General features: G+C 42.3%; 3 protein-coding genes across 5 annotated transcripts in view; 2 read left to right on the top strand and 1 right to left on the bottom strand.

Moving 5' to 3' along the window:
• The window catches only part of LOC109868941 (FERM domain-containing protein 4B), a 31,938-nt gene extending 25,790 nt beyond the window's left edge, over nucleotides 1–6,148 (top strand). For 2 of the 3 annotated variants that reach the window (XM_031804283.1, XM_031804284.1), the window contains 7 exons: nucleotides 542–770; nucleotides 897–953; nucleotides 1,055–1,328; nucleotides 1,571–2,343; nucleotides 2,631–2,769; nucleotides 3,637–3,761; nucleotides 5,191–6,148. In XM_031804283.1, the coding sequence (XP_031660143.1) occupies nucleotides 542–770; nucleotides 897–953; nucleotides 1,055–1,328; nucleotides 1,571–2,343; nucleotides 2,631–2,769; nucleotides 3,637–3,739 (1,575 nt within the window). In that variant the 3' untranslated portion in view covers nucleotides 3,740–3,761; nucleotides 5,191–6,148. The remainder of the gene's footprint in view (nucleotides 1–541; nucleotides 771–896; nucleotides 954–1,054; nucleotides 1,329–1,570; nucleotides 2,344–2,630; nucleotides 2,770–3,636; nucleotides 3,762–5,190) is intronic. The other variant, XM_020458713.2, reaches the window with a different exon arrangement.
• Nucleotides 6,149–6,758: 610 nt separating this feature from the next.
• LOC109869474 (leiomodin 3 (fetal)) lies at nucleotides 6,759–14,004 on the top strand. The gene is made up of 3 exons (XM_020459653.2): nucleotides 6,759–7,347; nucleotides 7,480–9,147; nucleotides 12,284–14,004. The coding sequence occupies exons 1-3, from the start codon at nucleotides 6,895–6,897 to the stop codon at nucleotides 12,335–12,337; spliced, it is 2,175 nt and encodes a 724-aa protein (XP_020315242.2). The 5' UTR covers nucleotides 6,759–6,894; the 3' UTR covers nucleotides 12,338–14,004.
• LOC109869475 (PRA1 family protein 3) lies at nucleotides 11,373–16,869 on the bottom strand. The gene is made up of 3 exons (XM_020459654.2): nucleotides 16,156–16,869; nucleotides 15,171–15,388; nucleotides 11,373–14,350 (listed from the first exon to the last, which is right to left on the bottom strand). The coding sequence occupies exons 1-3, from the start codon at nucleotides 16,332–16,334 to the stop codon at nucleotides 14,172–14,174; spliced, it is 576 nt and encodes a 191-aa protein (XP_020315243.1). The 5' UTR covers nucleotides 16,335–16,869; the 3' UTR covers nucleotides 11,373–14,171.
• Nucleotides 16,870–17,006: the final 137 nt, after the last annotated feature.

Raw genomic sequence — 17,006 nt, 5'->3', positions numbered from 1 at the left:
ATATTACACTTTATATACATCATAGAAGACTGAAATATAACAGAACTGGCTTCGTTAAAAAAAAGAAATTTATTATGAAATTATTACAAATATTAATAACATTCACCCATGAGACCACTAGAGGGCGATTTGTTCATTCAACTGCAGGTAAATGATTATGTATGTTTGTCACGAGAGACTAATATTTTGTAGAATATGACATGACATGAATTCCATGATTTCCTCATAGAGGGTTGTAAACCGGGTTGTTAGGATATTATTCTAAGCAGAGTAACATCGGTACCGTACCGTTTTTGTGTGATGAATGGAATGTGATTGGATTGCATTCATGTCCTGTCCTGTTTTGTATGGATCACGTGTTGATGAGTTGTCTTCTGTATTTCCCAATACGCACACAAAATATTACCTTGTTGTTATGGCTACATTGTGTTGTAATTTTCAATTGGATATGCATGTCAATTGCTCAGTTGAAATTTAAATGGATCTGCCGTTCTCTGCTGCAATATTGTCTATAATGATGTATGTATACTCTGATCTGTAGGACCCTTATCTGAGGAACCTGGAGAGCAGGTTTGCTCTGCAGCGGAAGATCGTGGAAGCAGCTAAGAAACTGGCCTCGGAGGCAGAGATCTGTAAGACGGTGAAGAGGAAGAGGAGGAGGAACTGTCAGGACGCCATGAGGAAACTGCAGCAGGTCGAGGATGAGATGAACAAGTACAGAATCAAGAAAGGCAAGAAGCCTACCCAAAGAGCCTCTGTGATTATCGCAGGTACTGGACATAAAAGTAGACACACACACATTCCACTGTATGAGTTTATTGATTTGTACTATAATCTTTCATCTATAATGTGCTTTCGTCCTTCATCCATAATGTGCTTTCATCCTTCATCCCTAGATGAGCTTCTCCGTTCAGAGACGAGCTCACTGTCAGACAGTCAGATTCTGGATGATGGTGAGTGGGACAAATTTCAGTCATACAGTAGCTACATGACCTTTGTTGCAACAGCGCCTTTACGAATCCCATCTGACCATGAGTTTTGTCTCTTTGTCCAGATGACTCGGATGGTGCTCTGAGGCCCCGGTCACGGTCGGTCCAGTGCTCCCCTCAGGTCAGCCCTGCACGTTCCCTGGATCACCACCACAACAAGAGTCTCAGCAGGTTAGCAGCGTTTGACAGCCAGGATGCTTCACATCATTTTCACCCCACAGAGGTGTCATCTGCACACAGCAGCCCCGCCATAACGTTACCCAGATCTCCACGTGACCCACGCAGCATGCCCTCCACCCCCGTTATGACCCGCAACGCCTACAGCAGCAGCCATCTCAGGTGAGACCCCCCCCTCTCAGACCAGCCTACCCAAACCCTTACCCGGTCACAACATCAGCAATACCTGCATCCAAACGTTTAACAGAAAACTATTGTAATCATAAGTATTTAGTACTGTATGCTGTACATCCGGATTTCTTAACACTATTTGCTTGATAACCGTCTAACAACACGTTTATGTGACAATAACACATGTATGTTGTTTTTTTAATTAAAATTTTTGGGGTGTGTGACTTTTGCAGGTCGGATGGGAACTCCCAGTCCTTCAGGCACCGCAGTGGCAGTCTGGAGTCCCAGCAACGGATACTAAAGGATACCGACTCAGAGAAGCCAGTCTTCACCCTGTCCCCTGCCCGCAGGAGCAACAGCACAGAGGCCCTGGAGGACTGCTCCTCCTTCACCAGTCAGTCCAGCCTGGACTACCCAGGCAACCCCCACTACTGCACCTTGGACTCTCGAACCCGCAACCATCAGCTGCACAGGAGGGTGGAGGTCTATGGAAACACAGGCAGTATGCCTAATCTGGTCCAGAATCATATTGGCTGTAGTTATTTGTATGAGCCCCCAGCGCACTATGCACCGACTGCTTACTACGTGGCAGGTTACCCCTGTCCAGACATGGAGCCCTACTCCAACGGTGCTTACGTGTATGAGAACGAGATGGAGGGCCACTACAATGTCAACCCTTCCTACCAAGTCCACAATTATCACAGACACGAGCGCTACAGGACCTATAGTAGTGATCGAGCGGACAGCCTTGCTCAGAACCCATACGCCACCATGAGATTGCCCCGGACCAGACAGGGGCCCCGCAATGAGCCCTTGCAGAAGAACATGCAGAAGGCTCTGGTGGCTGAGCACCTGAGAGGCTGGTACCACCGCAGCGGTGGCCACAGAGAGGCAGGCAGGGGTCTGGCTGGGTATGACTATGACAACGGCTCTCAGCTCAGCCTGGGATACCAGACCATGCCAGCCCCCTTCAGCCACTCCAGCCGAACCACCTCCTACTCCTCAGGTAGAAATAGATCATGCTTCTCCTCATATTGCAACAGGTCACCTCAGAATAACATATTCGGTCTGCTCACCCTCAGTAACACAGAGGGACACGTTTTTTTCTGATCAATATAATGCATACATTCCTAACATACTGTATGACAATATATGCTGTATTGTTTGTTAGGGTTAAGGGTTAGGGTTGGACCCGTGATGTGGACATGAAACTAGTGTTAGGTTGTCATTGTCTGAGACTCCCCAGTATGTGTCTGTTACTTTAGTCCAACTAAAAAGTGTCTCTCTTTCTAGTTTCCTCATCAACCAGCACAGGAAACTGGCGCAGCCAGTTGGCTGTGGGTGTAACAGACTATGAGAACATGACAGAGTCACCACAGCACCCTCACCCAGGAGCCCATGGCAATTACAACCGCAGTCCCACCCATACCAGGTGATAACCAGTAACCTACCACAGCAACGCACCTACATTTTCCATACCATACAGGCTATTATAAACTGGGTGGTTTGAGCCCTGAATGCTGATTGGTTGACAGCTGTGGTATATCAAACCATTTATTTTTTACTGCTCTAATTTGGTTGGTATCAAGTTTATAGTAGTAATAAGGTAACTTGAGGGTATGTGGTATATGGCCAATATACAGTATCATGGCTAAGGGCTTTATCCAGGCACTCCATGTTGCGTCGTGCAGAAGAACTGCCCTTAGCCGTGGTATATTGGCCAATACCACACCCCCTCGGGCCTTACTGCTTAAATATAGAATTGACAACAGTATCACTAAGTATGGGAAATGAAGTGGTTCACTCAAGACTATGACCACTCTTATAATTGGCTGTCTGTCTGCTAATGTTTTCTCCTCCCCATACTCAATGGCATGTACTCTTGTGGATGTCACTTCTGTTCACTCTCTGTGTGTGCCTGTCACGATATTGAGCCTCAGGACCTCTCTAGCATTGTCACCACTTGCCACTGTCCGTCCACTTGCTCTTACTCCTCCTGCATCCTCTACTCTTCTCCACCTTCTTCCTCCTGTTCCTCCTTCTCATGATTGGACAGGTTATTTTGGCTGTCATATAGACATTTACAGAGATTCAAATGTTATCCTTATCTATGAACAGTCTTTGCTAGTAAGTGACATCATGTGGCAGCATGTTCAGTTTGTTTGGTCTGTTGGTGTGAAACTAAACCCCAATAATGAAGTAGTCTCAAATCAGTGTATATGAACTGGTGATCTTTTCACTTTCTTTCTATCTTTCTCTCCTTTCACTAACTGTCCATCCTCAATCGTCATGTACATAGATTTCCCACAGAATGCAATGTGTTGAAGAGGTCTGATACAATGCCAGTGGAGTCAGTAGAGGTGTTTGGTGCTGTGGCCAATAGCACTGAGGAAGACCATTAGGCAACTATTCAAACACAGAAGGGTGAGATGAGATGCAAATAGGCTGTCGTAGTAGTAATCCATTTCCATCAGTGTCACTGTTGTCAGTTTCCATCTATGTCTCATCATTTGTCATATTGATCAATATACTGTAGCTCATTTAGTGGTGTCCACCACAGGTTCCATCAAGGTGAAATCAATATGTAGACCATTCATTAAATGTACAGCCAGAGCAGTGGTAACACATACTGCCAAGGCCTAGTTGGCCACATTCCACTCCATTCCAGATACTTACAGCTCATGAGTGGCCATGTCTTACCCGGTTGGCCAAAGGTTTTGCCAAATGATATTGGTCTTTAAGCAGGCTCACAAATTCAGCATGGACGCATGTGGAGAAAATGTTGTGTTCATTACATCCTGTAGCTAGAAACCACACTTTCACAGTGTCTAGCTTCACATCTACAGTTAAAACACTTTCACAGTGTCTAGCTTCATATCAACTGTTAAAACACTTTCACAGTGTCTAGCTTCATATCAACTGTTAAAACACTTTCACAGTGTCTAGCTTCACATCAACTGTTAAAACACTTTCACAGTGTCTAGCTTCACATCAACTGTTAAAACACTTTCACAGTGTCTAGCTTCACATCCTTTGTTAAAACACTTTCACAGTGTCTAGCTTCACATACACAGTTAAAACACTTTCACAGTGTCTAGCTTCACATCAACAGTTAAAACACTTTGTGTCTAGCTTCACATACACAGTTAAACACTTTCACAGTGTCTAGCTTCACATCAACAGTTAAAACACTTTGTGTCTAGCTTCACATACACAGTTAAACACTTTCACAGTGTCTAGCTTCACATCAACAGTTAAAACACTTTCACAGTGTCTAGCTTCACATCAACAGTTAAAACACTTTCAGTGTCTAGCTTCACAACTACAGTTAAAACACTTTCAGTGTCTAGCTTCACAACTACAGTTAAAACACTTTGTGTCTAGCTTCACATACACAGTTAAACACTTTCACAGTGTCTAGCTTCACATCAACAGTTAAAACACTTTCAGTGTCTAGCTTCACAACTACAGTTAAAACACTTTCAGTGTCTAGCTTCACATACACAGTTAAAACACCACATCCTCCTCATAACTCATAGAACCAGTAGTAGTGTTGACCTACTTTTGCTTGCCTCTCATTACTGTGAGTTGTGATCATATTAAGTGGAGAAAATCTAATTTCAATTGTTCCATTCCATTTTTATTGCATGGCTTGCTTGACAAGACAGTAGCATGTTTGCTTTTGTTGAATAGTGTGTATCCATGGTCTGTTGTGTTCCATTTTCATGCCTCTAGATAATAACCTCCAGCTGTTGCAGCATGCAGGGGGTTTCATGAAGTACTATGCTGTCCTACAATATGGGAGACTTTTATATTGATCTTCTGTTTGTTTGTTTTCATCTCTTCATTACAGAAGAGTATACATGGATGGAAATTATATGGGCATGCACTGAAGATAAGAGGACCAAAAGAATCACTGGCACAATGACCCCAACATTGGAAGCACGGTTCTCTGGAAGGATACCAACTAACCTCTAGACATGCTGCATTATGACACTCTTGAATGACTCTCCCATGTGCCTTGGATTAGATGGAGATGGATATTATTCAGGAAGACATGGGATGTGGTGATGGCACAAATGCAAGGTTTTGGTGATCTGGGAAACCAGCTTCATCATTGTGAATATTGTGAAGGATCTACAAACAGCATTTCAAACCCCGGGATACCTTTGACCCAAATATATTACCCTCTTGTATTATGACAAAAATAAGTCTTTAAAAAAAAGTTATCATTGTCTTTATGATAATCAGTCAACTGTGTGTTGGGAGTGTATGGATAAGGAGTTAAAGCAGGATACCTCCAAAGTGTTGTGCCATACAGTACACACAGAGCACTATTTAGTGAGCTACTCATTATACATGTTGTAAATCAACTTGAATATCTTTGTAAAATATTTAGGTATACATTTTGGAGTTACTATTCACAAAGTGTGATAACAAAAGAATAAACCAACCCTTCCTGACTGCGGTTTGTCAGTCAATGGACTGATGCGCTCTCTCCTCTCCCAAGTATGAATCTGAATGTACATGTTGATATTGTTTAAAGATGATTCATGTTTTCCTTTTTGTGATCGTGTTAATGTGGTGTATATTGCTTGCATGTGAACAGAAACTTTTGATAAGCAGCTTTTTTGTATATTGTAAAAAGATATGCCTTAAAATAATGTTTCTTTATTGTTTCTCTTTATTGTCTTTCTCTACACATTTGTACATTGTCCACATATTGTTAGGCTTTGTCATCTCCTACTCTAAGTGAAATATTTCCCATTTGGATTTGGGACATCAATAAAAAAAAAAACGTGTGAGACACACAGCATGTGGTGTGACTTCTTTAGCCCTCAACAAGACTAGATTTCTCCATTGGTGGGGGGCAGGTAGCCTAGCGGTTAGTGCGTTGAGCCAGTAACTGAGCTGACAAGGTAAAACATATTTTGATGTGCCCTTAAGCAAGACACTTAACCATAATTTGCTGTAAAACAACACATTGCACTGCAGCTATCTGGGGCTATGTCACAATAAAACATTCTTATTTTTATTTTTTTTTACATTCCAAGTGAGTGAACTCACCCCCTACACAAAATGTGATCTCTTCTGGTTTTACATCAGCTGTCAGTTGTTGTGCACCACTTCAGGGAGATATTATTACACTTTCCTGGAAGCTCTGGGGGATTGGGCGGAGCCCTGTGCGTAGTGGACCGTGGTATCCTTCCCAGTCCTGTAAAAAAAAACTGTCCACCTGTTCCTGTCGATCTCCCCCTTTTCCTGTCTCCCAATCAACTGCCATACTGAAAGATCATACAGCCTGTCCATCTGACTCAAGCTACTGAAAAAAGAACAAGTTAGTATGTCTCTCCTGGCCCTTCTGCACCATAAATATCTTCCATGAGGTCCTATGTGTTTAATTTTAGACTTTGCCTGGGGTGTGAGCAGACCATTTACCAGCTAGAGACAGAGCCAATAGCACTGTCTACTCAGCTCTAGAACTGTGTAGTCGTCGTGGATATACTTTTTACCCTTTAGGTTGAAAATAAACTCTTAAGACAAATACTATTCAAATATGTCCAGCCAAAGGGACCGGGACATGGAGGACATCCATGAGGAAGACATTGATGAAGATGATATCCTAGCCAGCTTGTCTCCTGAGGAGCTTCAAGAACTCCAGAAAGAGATGGATGTTTTAGCGCCAGACGATAGAATACCGCTTGGTCAGAGACAAAAGGACCAGAAGAAAGAGAAGCCATCCGCCGACTCTGATGAGGAAGAAGACATTGATGAAGATGATATCCTGGCAAAATTGTCTCCTGAGGAGCTCAAAGAGCTCCAGAAAGAGATGGACGTTATAGCCCCGGATGAGAGGGTACCTGTGGGTCAGAGGCAGAAGAGCCAGACAGAGAAGACGCCCACAGGTTCGTTTGATCACAGGGGCCTGGTGGATTATCTGTACTGGGAGAAGGAGTCCAAACGCATGCTGGAGGAGGAGAGGATCCCCGTCACTCTACTGCCCAGTAAGGTAAGAAACTACATAATCAACGGTCAATATATTGTCGTTATAGTCTTCAATATATCATACATCATACAGTATACCACTGTATGTTCTACAAAGCTACGTTAATTAAATGATTGTACTACTTGTCTTCATCAGAAAACTATGGAAGAGGATGCTGAAAAGAAAGAAATCGCTGAAGACTTGGAGACTGTGTATGAGGTGGTAGAAGAAGTCATCGAGGTGGAAGCTACAGACGGTGTTGAAGGAGAGGAAGTGATAGAGGAGATTATAGAGGTAATGCTTGTGGAGGAGGAGGAGGAGGAAGAGGATGCGAAGAAGGAGAAAGAGGAACAGGAGAAAAAGGACATGCCCGTAAAAGATGAAAGGGTCATAGAAAAACATGAACACCCAGTGAATGAGCATCTAAAAGAGTCACCGGATGATAACAGCACTAACACTGTGAACACGACCAGTCCTCTGCAACCCCCACCAGAGTCCGCAGACATGAAAGAAAATAAAGACATTGAGAGAACAGAGCAAAAGAGCACATCACAAATACCTGAGAAAGTAAAAAGTAACACCACAGACGCTCCCGCTCCTGAAGAAATAGAGATGACTCCAGAGGAGAAGAGGGCCTGTTTTGTTCCAGAGAAAGAGGTGAGGGTAATTAACAAACTAAATATTCCAAAGCTGGCCCTTGGTGGGGGCCTTGGTGGCCTTGGTGGGGCCAAGAAGACATCAAGACCCTCAGGGAATGAGACAAACCTGGACACCACTCTGGATAAGATCCGCAACAACAACCCCGCTATCACAGACGTAAACCTGAATAACATAGAAAACATTCCCAAAGAAATGCTAATAGAATACGTCGATGCCTTGAAGAAGAACAAGCACGTCAAGACCTTCAGCATAGCCAACACCGGCGCAGACGAAAACATCGCCTTCACCCTGGCCAACATGCTGAGAGAGAACCGTAGCATCACCACACTGAACATAGAGTCTAACTTTATAACAGGGAAGGGCATCATCGCCATTATCCGCTGCCTACAGTTCAACGAGACGCTCACTGAGCTCCGCTTCCACAACCAGAGACACATGCTGGGCCACCACGCGGAGATGGAGGTGTCACGCCTGCTCAAGGCCAACAACACCCTCCTGAAGATGGGCTACCACTTTGAGCAGGCAGGTCCCAGAATGGTGGTAACCAACCTGCTGACCAGGAACCTGGACCGCCAGAGACAACAGAGGAACGAGGAGCAGAGCAAGCAGCAGCAGCAGCAGCAGAAAGAGGTGTTTGAGATGTACGAACGGGCTCTGAACCTGCCCCCAGGGCTGCTGGCGATGCTGGGCTATGTCCCTCCCGAAATCGAGGCCCTCATGCCGCAGCTTCCCAAGGGTCCCCAGGGTCCCATGGAACCCAAACCAGAAAAGCAGCAGAACACTTCTCCACAGTATCAACGCAAGCAGTTTAAACACATGCAGTGCAACCCCATTCCACAACAACCCCCCAGCACGGACTCCTCTGGTAACCTTCTGAAGGACATCCAGCTGAAGAGGACCCCCAAAAAGCGCGACCCTTTCCTGGACATAGACCTTAGGGAGGACAGGAGAGCAGAGAGGCCGAATGTCCAGCTCAGGAAGACATCAGGAAAAACGAGGGACACAGGAGTTGATGAGATGGTAGAACTGAAGGCCACTCTGAAAGACGTGATGAAGACACTGAAGCCTGTCCCTCGGAGGCGGCAGCCGGCCAAGGTGGATGTGACGCCCCGTGATGAACTTCTTAATGAGATCAAAAAGAGCAACGTGGCCTATCTCAAAGCTGTGAGTACTGATGATTCTCAGATTACAGTCATATTGTTAGGTCATTTTATTTGACCAACAATCACATTGTTTAGTTAGATGTCAGAAGTTGGTGGATTTAAAAAAAAAGATGCATTGTGGAACTACCTTGAACTGGAGAACACATACCGTCTAATCATGCTTGTTAGTTTTAACCCATATTAGACACACACTACCAAATATGTAGACGAGATTAGTGTGAAATAAAAATAATTTAAGGGAGTGAACATGAATTATAATACGGGGTTACATGGAGAAAATCAGACCTTCTGAAATGTTTGGCCCTCCCTTATACCCCAAATAATAATTAAAACAAAGTGGATAGCAGAGAACATGTCTACCAGTGCCGTAGCCTTATTCCAGTAAACATTACATGGAAACGTCTGAATTTTTATAATGCACAGGGCTGAGAGCCAGGTTGTGGGTTGATAGTCCACTGTGGCCGCACAAGAGTAGGGGTGGAAAGATAACCTTTATAGTAAAAGTATTGCATGAATCTATGATCGTATTTGCAGGTTCGAGAAAATTTTTCCTTTTTTAAACATTCCCTGCAATTGTATGTAATTTTACATATTAGCAGAATCTTTTTTAATACTACACAAAATACAGGCTAAGAATGGACAGAGAGATAGGCCTATGTGTTCATCTTATCATACTTTATTTCCCCAATGCCACAGTTTGTCTTGTTTGTAACTAAACTGTCCCTGTTTGCAAATCATTTAATCTGAGAAATCATTAGGAATCTGAGAATGGTACTTTCAAAAGTTAGGCCTACCTTTCCACCCCAGACAGAGTAGGTCCTACCTTTCCACCCCAGACAGAGTAGTCCTACCTTTCCACCCCAGACAGAGTAGACTACCTTTCCACCCCAGACAGAGTAGTCCTACCTTTCCACTCCAGACAGAGTAGGTCCTACCTTTCCACCCCAGACAGAGTAGGTCCTACCTTTCCACCCCAGACAAAGTAGGTCCTACCTTTCCACCCCAGACAGAGTAGGTCCTACCTTTCCACCCCAGACAGAGTAGGTCCTACCTTTCCACCCCAGACAGAGTAGGTCCTACCTTTCCACCCCAGACAAAGTAGGTCCTACCTTTCCACCCCAGACAAAGTAGGTCCTACCTTTCCACCCCAGACAAAGTAGGTCCTACCTTTCCACCCCAGACAGAGTAGGTCCTACCTTTCCACCCCAGACAAAGTAGGTCCTACCTTTCCACCCCAGACAGAGTAGGTCCTACCTTTCCACCCCAGACAGAGTAGGTCCTACCTTTCCACCCCAGACAGAGTAGGTCCTACCTTTCCACCCCAGACAAAGTAGGTCCTACCTTTCCACCCCAGACAAAGTAGGTCTACCGATGCAGAAACATTTAAGCTTTCACTGCTGGCTACTCTTTTGCTGTGGCTTAACCCAATGAGAGAAGGTCACAAATGTCTGGGTTTAAACATGTTATATTGTACAGAAAGTGAATTGCTTAATCAATTGATAGTGACAGAATTAGATTACTTCCCAAGCAAAGTCTGCTTCTGAATGTCAAAGAAGCTAAACAATGATATCCCCATAGGCATTGGAGTCACATCTTTCCAGGGTATTTCACAGCACTGTTATAGATCACTTTATATAATCAGATCCGTTTCATTTTCTTCAAAGTCTTAAGCTAACAAGGGGTATACCTGTACTTTTTCCCCCCATTTTCTTTAATAAAAGGTAAACCTATGGCATACCTTCTCATACCCTCTTAATTCATGTCTTGGTTTTAACTGAACTGCCCTTCACTGACATGGAGGTAGGCTATTTAAAGAGTGCATGGTGGGTGGAGGAATTGACCTACAAATCTATGGACATAGCAGCCTATTGCCTAATTTTGTCTATCAAACAGGTAGGCCTACCTTTTATTTATTTTTTTAAATATGAAGAAATTGGCTCCAACACAAACCCTTCTTGTGGTTACTAAAGTCTAATTACAATTAAATGAATTATGCCTGCGTTCAGCACCATGAGCTGTCCATTTCTAATAGATTTTTCCGCTGCTGATGCTTCAAGTTTCAGCACCACAATGTAAGTTGCTATGTAAGTTACTTGAATCTGGCTTATTGGGAGGTCAATAACTCTGATAAATAAATCACGAGCAAGAAACATTGTTTTTCATAAAAATCTATTACAAAATCAATCATCTTAACACTCCTTTTCAAATTGAACAGAACGTAGGCTAGTCTTTTTATTTTTTATTTAACCTTCATTTATACAGGTTTTTCTCATTGAGATAACATCACTTTCCAAGAGAGACCTGGTCCAATAGTAGCATGGGGAACAACGCAGCAGGGGGAACAAGTTTGCGCACAAGGAAGAACATTTTTGGGATTATCTCTAATCAAAAATGATTTTAGGAAGAAGCCTTTGACTCTCCTTCTGAACTGCCACCGTAGGCCTACATAGCACACAAAAACGTTTTTGATCAGCAAGAGCAGAGCAGGACGGGGCTCGGGGTTGGAATATCCATTGCAGTGTGTAATGCAGCTTAGTTGTATTTACACCACGCCAGCAGCTATCTTAGGAATGTAGCTTTGCTCTGTGCTTCTATAGGCTATGGATCATTTGATTGAGACCGCACAAAATAGCCTATAGGCTATGGATCATTTGATTGAGACCACACTAAATAGCCTATAGGCTATGGATCATTTGATTGAGACCGCACTAAATAGCCTATAGATCATTTGATTGAGACCGCAAAATAGCCTATAGGCTATGGATCATTTGATTGAGACTGCACTAAATAGCCTATAGGGGCACTTGATATTGCGCGCCCAGCAGAGAATCAGAGATGAGGGGCGGCATCGGTAACACATCAATATATAGTCTAATAAGCAACTAATTCTAAAACACTGATAAATCTATGCATTTAATCAATTACAAATTACATAACTCTCCCCTGGACTAGTTGTAAAAAAAAAAAAAAGTTTAAAGTCCCCTTGACTAAAATTTGAAAAGCAGGAGGACCCTCCCCCATTTCCCTCCAGGTAGCTATTCTGTACATTTCCATCCATCCCTTATACCTGTGTGCATCATCCACTCCTCCAATCACATCTTTCTCACAGCTGTTTGTGTAATGTATTACTCCTACAGGTGCCACTCCCCAAAGAATTGGAATCAAGAGAAACCAGTCTCTTCAATCTCTGAGGAATCTACAATACCTTTATTTCTGCGTTTGTTTAACATGTTTAATCTATTCATTAACAATAATCTGCTTGCACTTGTAACACTAGTTTGCCTCACTACTCCTGTTCAGGTAGAGCACGTTTTGTTCCTTGAGGTTTGGAAGAACTGGTATGGTATTTGGATATGAGTCTACAGCTGGAAAATGCACCATACAATGTGCATAGTATAAGTAGTCTCAATTAATAATTATGTTTGTTTGGGTAAAAATTCATTTACTTTGAACACTCTCAAATGAGTGTGGGCAAATCCATCATCTATTGATGACAGGTCTTTCATCTACAGATTTTCAAAACCACTGGTGTCCGCTTTGCAATTGCAAACAGCTGAACCCCAGAATATAGAGTATAGGATTAGTCTTTTACTGTGTAAAACACTGTGGGCCAGTCGTCCAGAAGCTTGATTTCAAATCAGACTTCTGTTTCACGGAACAGTCCATCTTAACTCATAATTCTAACAAGTGTTGACATTAAAAATCAGTGTACAATCAAAATGTCTAATATTTCAATGTTTTTTTCATTAATTAACATAGTTAAAAGACAATATGGATTCCTTAAATTAAGTTTTGTTATGGTGGAACACAGTGCTCTGCTTCCAATTGTGTAGTTATGTTATCGCTACTCATCAATGGAAATACTTACAAAGAAGAAGCAGTTATAACATCCTAATAGAACCTTCTCTGAACTCGTCTGTGAAACTAACCATAGGATTAGTGTGCACACCTTTTTCCTAAAAGCAATTTGGCTATATCCGATACAAACTGTGATTCTCCTTAGTTCTTTGGAAGACTGCATCTGTGTCAGTCCTAAACACAAATAGCTCATAAAATCATTTTCATCCCTGGAATTGGATAGGCTATTATGGTGGATTTAGAATAAAATCTCAGATCATCTGCTACTGAGGGGAGATAATCAGAACCCCAATGCACAATCAGGCATTCATAATGGGTGTGATATTTAATAGTACAGAGGTAACATGCATTGATTATTTTTTCAACAATACTTGGTGCTTGACACTGTTTTATATAATGCAAACACTTGTTTTCTGCTGAATACACAAGTAGATTCAATGAGACATGAAAGCACAACGTAAACATATACACCATGATTACTTGAATGAATAAAGCTGCATTTGCCATTCCTTTTCCCAGATTGCATTGCCATGAGCTGAAAATGTTCATCTCAAGCCCAACCCACAGGGTCTGAAGTAACAAGAGGGATATTATTGCTACTTGTTAATATGCAGTCACTGGTCCAGTGAATAGAAGGGGAGCCCAGTGACACTAGTTCAGCATTAGGAGAGGAAATATAGTTATCTGAGGTCACAAATAAATTGATTCTGATTAAATTATTTGCTTATTTATATAATAAAGCTAGAAGATATGTTACTGAACACAATTGTTTTAACGTGTAATAGTTACTGCATTCTGCTCTATATATATATATATTGCAACTACATGATGACAACATGTGTATTGTGTTCCTTTGAACATTATTGGGCAAATATACAAAAACACTCATGCCTCATTTCACTGTGCCGAGTGCCTTCCCCCAACATACGATCCATACAGGACTGTACAAATCTTTCTGAAATGCTCTAAAGAAATCAGGTACTTTGACACAAAATGTATTAAAAAAAAAAAAAGTGTTCATTCAATATAACAAAATGGAGTGAGAATGACAAATGGAGGAAATGTGACAGCACTGACATTATGCGGGGTAAAGATCAACACTTTAGTGTTAAAGGAAAAAGCAAACCATGTTGAATTGAATGAGGGTAACATTTTGGCTCTCTCCCCTCACTCCTTGTTTAGCTTAGACTCCAGGAAGTCCTGGATCTTGTTGATCTTCTCCTCCTGTTGGTCTAGTAGATCCAGGATGATGCCCATTGGGGACTTCTTCATGCCCACTCCCTCGATCTTATTCTCCAGCCTGTTCTTCATGTTGCGCAGCCTCAGAGACGCATGGACCAGGATCACTACAAGGAAGAAAGGCTGGATTAGTTTCCTACCCGCTCACGATGCGCTACTCCCAATGGAGATAGCATTTTCCTATTCTGACCGATGGAAACATGACGTTTGTGCCTTAATCTAAAATGATGCCGCTTCAACTGAGAAGGATAATAATTAGTTTCCAGGTATATGTGATGAAATACAATGCACACGTATGGTTAAGGAGAGGCATCTTTACTCCCCTCGTCAGAGATTCTGACTGCATGATGTAAGCCAGTAAATGTAGTCAAGTATTGTACAGACAGTACATAGCAACCAGTCAACACACGCGGGCAGCCACAGGACAGCCCTCTTGGGAAGGGCTCCGGCACTGACTGACTGCCTCCTGATCCCCACCACAATGTGGCAGCTGTTGCCTGCACTCCTTTTCTCAGAACCACCAATTACCCTAAAAACATTGTGTTCTGTAATGTGCATTTCAGAATCCAGCAGTTAGTCTTGACTATTTATTTCCAAAACAATGTTCTTGAAAGGGGGGGGGGGTTCTTAAGGTGGAGAAGCACACACATTCCCCATATTGAACCCATTCAATGAGTCAGAATGGGAGTGGTTGAAAAAACAGTTTGCTCCTCCTCCTGTGACTAATCCTCCACGTTTGCACCATATTCCAATGGAGGTTGCCACTGGAAAAAGGCCTGAAACCTAGGCTAAATCTATATGCTAGTTACTGTGTACATTGTGTGACTAACAAAAATCAAACATTAAAGGGTCAGATTTTTCAAACACAGATAAAGCCTCTGTGTCCAAGAAACTGTCCCCAAGAGTATGGAATATACTGAGACTCACACAACAAGGGAAAAGTAATTCCAAAGATGAAGACCATCACTCCACCACATAGTGACAGCAGGAAGTAGCTCGTTCCCATGACAGCAATGACAAACAGGGTGGGGTTTTTCTTCTTGAAGTTCTTGATGAAATTCTTGTTCTCTCCTGCCCACACCGAAACCATGAAGACCAGAGAAACCACTGCCCCACCCAGAAACATCCCAAGAGGGTTCAGAAATCTACAAAGATGGGAAACACATTACACAAAAAATCTACATCCACTCAAATTCTGTATGGCAATGCAAAACAATTAATTGGGCAGCTGTAAAACACAATAAAAGCAACGAACAGCAAACCCTGGTGGCTGGAATAAGAGCAACACCTTTCCTTTTTTTGCCATTTTCAAAAATAATATGAGAGTTTTCAAACTATCGTAGCTGCAATTTAGCAATTAGGACACATACAAAACTGCTCTTCGGGTATTATAAGTACACTTCTACATTGTACATGCAATGTGTGGCTGAGAAGGATCCAACTGCTTGGACAACTTTTAGCATTCATGTGTTAAATAGGCTGTAGAAACTATTATAAATATATATTTAGAAAACATTGGAAATTCATCAGTCAAATGGTTATTTCAAAATATTAAAAAAAGGTACCCAAATGATAATTTGTGATAAATTGGTTACAAGCAGGCCTAAACCACCTAACGTTAGTAATTATGTTCACCGTTCACACAGTTGCAGGCAGCTGATAGCTACATTTGTTTTTAGCAGGCCAGCTAGTACCAGACTCCATTCCAATTCCATCACATGATAATGACTGCATCTCTTATTTCGTCGTTGCAGTTATGAGGAGAATAGGAAAAGATAGGGAAATCTTGCTCATTGCTGTAAATAAAATGCCCGTGCATGACAATTACGTAGCTATGACTTGGTGTGAATCAGACTGCAGACAAACCAAATAAGATAGCTAGCAGCTGGGTGGAAAATGCTAGCTGACTTACCCCACGACCAGGAAAACCACGACAGCCACTGCGAAGTAATTGGTCTGATAGTATAACAAGTTGCTGATCACCCGGTTGTTCCATTTAGCTAAATCTGCGAAATCGGGTTTAGCAAAACGATCAGCTCCTGGGAAGAAGTCGTCCCATGGTCTGAGCGGTGCAAGCTCCATTCTTGCCATCTCCGAGTTCACTACTCGGATGTTTTAACAGATCAACTGAACAGTAATACCAGAGACTAGCTACCAAAGTAATTTATAGGATGGGCTCGGGCAGAGAGGAAGAGGCGAAGCGAGAGGGTTTACTTCGCCACAAATCTGTTAACGAAAATAAGACCACGAATTGGGATGTTTTTTTTATGGAGGATAATACGAGTGTCACATTTGGTCAACCAAAACGTGAAGCTTATTATCGAATATAAGTTTAGTAATGGTTAGGTTCAGTGGTGTAGTGGAGGGTATACACACTCCCCCGCCATTTCAATTAATAAGGCTGATGGAACAGATCCGAATATTTAGTTTATATTTTGGATAAAATATTAAACATTTTAGCCGCAGCTATGTACTGTATTTTCCAGAATTCTATTTGCAGTAAAACGCCGTTCTAAAATGGGCAGAGAAGGAATTATCCAGCAGACATTTAGAAAGAGGGGTGATTGAAATATGCAACAACTATCATTGGTTGCTAATAGGACTACGATGCCTTTGGCTGCTAGACAATGATAGAAAGCATATGAGTAAGTCTTTATATTAAAAGAAATTGCCTCCACGATTATGTGGAGGGATTTGGGCTTTTGTCTACATTCAAGTAAGGTAAAACAAGCCTCATAATTAAGTAAAACGTTCAGGTTTCAA

Source organism: Oncorhynchus kisutch, linkage group LG24 (assembly GCF_002021735.2).
Source record: "Oncorhynchus kisutch isolate 150728-3 linkage group LG24, Okis_V2, whole genome shotgun sequence".
NCBI lineage: Eukaryota > Metazoa > Chordata > Actinopteri > Salmoniformes > Salmonidae > Oncorhynchus > Oncorhynchus kisutch.
Note: the sequence above shows the minus strand (reverse complement) of the source record. Positions and strands in the feature narration are given on the sequence as shown.